Source organism: Lathyrus oleraceus, chromosome 2 (assembly GCF_024323335.1).
Source record: "Lathyrus oleraceus cultivar Zhongwan6 chromosome 2, CAAS_Psat_ZW6_1.0, whole genome shotgun sequence".
Lineage (NCBI taxonomy): Eukaryota > Viridiplantae > Streptophyta > Magnoliopsida > Fabales > Fabaceae > Lathyrus > Lathyrus oleraceus.
In genome coordinates, this window is record NC_066580.1 from 113,648,855 (window position 1) to 113,651,942 (window position 3,088).

The following is a 3,088-nucleotide window of genomic DNA, read 5'->3' on the forward strand; positions in this document are numbered from 1 at the left end:
AAACTTTTCAAAGTCTACCTTAATTTGGGTTATTGGCACCCCTAAAGCACTATGAATAATTAAAAATAATTTATAACATTCAAGTCACAGAGATATTAAAGATATAAATTATACTAAATTGGACACTTAGATTATGTTAATTATGTTTTGATTGATAGACTAAAATAGAGCAGAAATTTCATTATGATAACTATATATTATTTATAATTTGATCTTATTTTAAATTAAAGAAATAAAAATATGAATTACATTCTACCATATTTGATTCAATCCAAAAAACTACTCGATTCCATTTCATCTTATTATATCCACCGATTCAAAAATACATTTATCTAAATTAAGTTCTTCTCTACCCTGCTTTATATATGCTTAAGTTATAGAGATACACTGCAATTATTTAACTGATATTTCTCAGTGGATGCCGAGAGTGAAAAGTACTCATAATTACTTCAATCATTTTTCAAATAAAAAAACAAAAACCCTATAAAAATTCAAAGTATTAAAAAGAAGAAACCAAATTAAAGTTGTCAAAAAAGAGAAAAGCAAACCAAATGATCAACTCAACCAAGAAAAATAAAAATAAAGGTTCACATAGATCCCACATTATCTAATAAAATGAAAGAAGAGAAGAAGCTTTTCAACTTTTTTGTGACACAAACATGACATGACATGACATGGCTATACCATGAAAACCTCTCTTATTTAAACCAACTCCATATCCTTACTCATAGGTCTTTCCTCAAAAACCATAATCACAAACTCCATGCATATATATACTTACTCAACCAACAAAACAAAAATGAGTTTTTTCAAAATATTTCTTGTTTCTATTATTTCTACACCCCTTTTTATTTCCTTATCAGAATCATCCACCACAAACCTCTTCCTATACGGTGGTTGCACACAACAAATGTACACACCAAACTCACCTTACGAGTTAAACCTCGACTCACTCCTCACCTCGTTAGTCAACTCAGCAACATACTCATCCTACAACAACTTCACCGTACTAGGCTCCACCCAACAAGACATAATCTACGGTCTCTACCAATGCCGCGGCGACCTCGCCATGCCGGACTGTGCCTCCTGCATCGCACGCGCCGTCACGCGTGCGGGCGACATGTGTCTCAACACATGCGGAGGCACGGTCCAGCTCGACGGTTGTTTGGTGAAGTACGATAATGCTACTTTTTTAGGCGTGGAGGATAAGAATGTTTTGTTGAAAAAGTGTGGGCCTTCCGTGGGCTATAACCCGGAGGCCATGGGCTCACGGGACGCTGTGCTTGGCGGGCTTGTGGGATTGGGCGGGCCTTTTAGGGTTGGTGGGTCCGGGATTGTGCGGGGTGTGGCGCAGTGTACGGGGGATCTTAGTTTCGGGGAGTGTCAGGATTGTGTGGCGGAAGCGATCGGACGGTTGAAAAGTGATTGTGGGACTGCGGATTATGGAGATTTGTTTTTGGGGAAATGTTATGCGAGATATTCTACTGGTGGGGCCCATGATAGTTCTAAGGCCCATGGTAAAGCCCGTAGGGGATTCTTTCTCATGTTACCGTTGCTGCTTCTGCTTATTTTTGGATTGTAAATTTGTTTAAGTTCAACTTATTTTTCTTTTGTAAAACTGTAAAACATGCAAAATTTCATGTCATGTATTTTTTTAATAAATTATGTTATGTCACCGTGATTTTAAATTCACTGAACAATCTTTATCTACAGTAGTATCCGACCGCATTAATAATTACATCAAATAATTTTTCTAGTATTTTTGAAAATATCTTTATCAAATTTTATTTAAGATTATGTGTCTGTACCCTCTAATAACTATATTAAACAATTTCATTCATGTTTTTTTAAATATTTTTATTAAATTTTAAAATATAAGAATCTCAAAACTCAATTTGCTTATTAATTATTAATGGATCTTAATTGCTTGCAGGAAAATTTGGTGAAAAGAAATTTGCAATGATCATTGGGTTATTAGCAGGAGTAGCCATATTTGTTATTCTTCTTGCTTTCTTGACCAAGATTTGTAGGAGACAGGGTAAATAGTACTATTACCTTTCTTGGTCTCTTTGATTTTTTCCTTAGATTATATACTCAATTCAAATCATGAAAAGTAAATAATAATAATAATTATTATTATATGGGTTAAGCAATATATTGACATACGATTCTTTTTTTGTGCCTGTATCTTTTTCCCATGCAGGTAAATAAATTAAATTAAGTTTGTAGCACTCAGTGGCATTCCCAATCATCAAATCTCACCTTATGGGCATCCTCCATGATTTTGCTTTTGCGCCTTTTTTTTGCTTTTTTTTTCTTTATCTTTTCTTACCTTATTTTTCTTTCAAATTTAAAATTGAATTCAAGAGAGGACTTTGAACCTTGAAGAGGATGCCAAAAAAGATGTGCAAGAATGGGTGTTTTGTATTTGAATACAAAAGGGAAAAAGAATTGAGCTAAGAGATTCTAGTTGCTTTCTTTCCCACTTTACAAAGTTGTGTTGTCTAACGTCTCATGCTTTGCAAAGAAAAGTAATTATATTATGTTTCTGTAAAGTTCCATATTATTTTGCTTTACTTATCATACTTGGTATATGCGCCTTTCAACTTTTTGGATACCTAATTCTTTTATATGTATATAAAATAGCTATCGATGCTTATAGATTAAGGAAACGCTTGCCATGCAATCATGCACAAATACACACCGTACATCATGATAGAATAAATTAGTAATAAAAACTTTAAAGTTTATTTAGGATGGACCCAAAAATATGTTGCAACTTGCAAGTGAAGAGAGGGTGAAGAACTAGTAATAAATTACCAATATAATATAATGTGTGATATAAGTGGTAGTTATATATGAAAAATTTGAAGTCTTGGATGAATGTCTCTAATGAGTTTTTGTAGTATAGGTTGATAAAGGCTAAGATATTTTGAAGATAGTATTAGAGAATGTCAAGATTTTAGCCTTGAGACATGAAAAGAAGAAGAGTTTCTTAAGTAAAAGAAGAGTTTCTTAAGTACCAGGAAGACACACTTGAAAGAAGGATTAAGACTCTTGAAAGGATTAAAATTTGTAGACAGAAAGT

General features: G+C 33.2%; 1 protein-coding gene across 1 annotated transcript; it reads left to right on the plus strand.

Annotated features, from left to right (window-relative positions):
- Nucleotides 1-647: 647 nt before the first annotated feature.
- On the plus strand, nucleotides 648-2,583 carry LOC127118376 (plasmodesmata-located protein 7). Its single transcript, XM_051048563.1, has 3 exons — nucleotides 648-1,517; nucleotides 1,934-2,038; nucleotides 2,204-2,583. The coding sequence occupies exons 1-3, from the start codon at nucleotides 764-766 to the stop codon at nucleotides 2,209-2,211; spliced, it is 867 nt and encodes a 288-aa protein (XP_050904520.1). The 5' UTR covers nucleotides 648-763; the 3' UTR covers nucleotides 2,212-2,583.
- The last annotated feature ends 505 nt before the right edge of the window (nucleotides 2,584-3,088 follow it).

Bases quoted from the DNA above. Each gene is read 5' to 3' on its own strand.
- LOC127118376 (XM_051048563.1), top strand. From the start codon at position 764: ATGCATATATATACTTACTCAACCAACAAAACAAAAATGAGTTTTTTC. The intron at 1,518-1,933 runs GTAAAGCCCGTA...AATTGCTTGCAG, and splicing joins TGATAGTTCTAAGGCCCATG to GAAAATTTGGTGAAAAGAAA.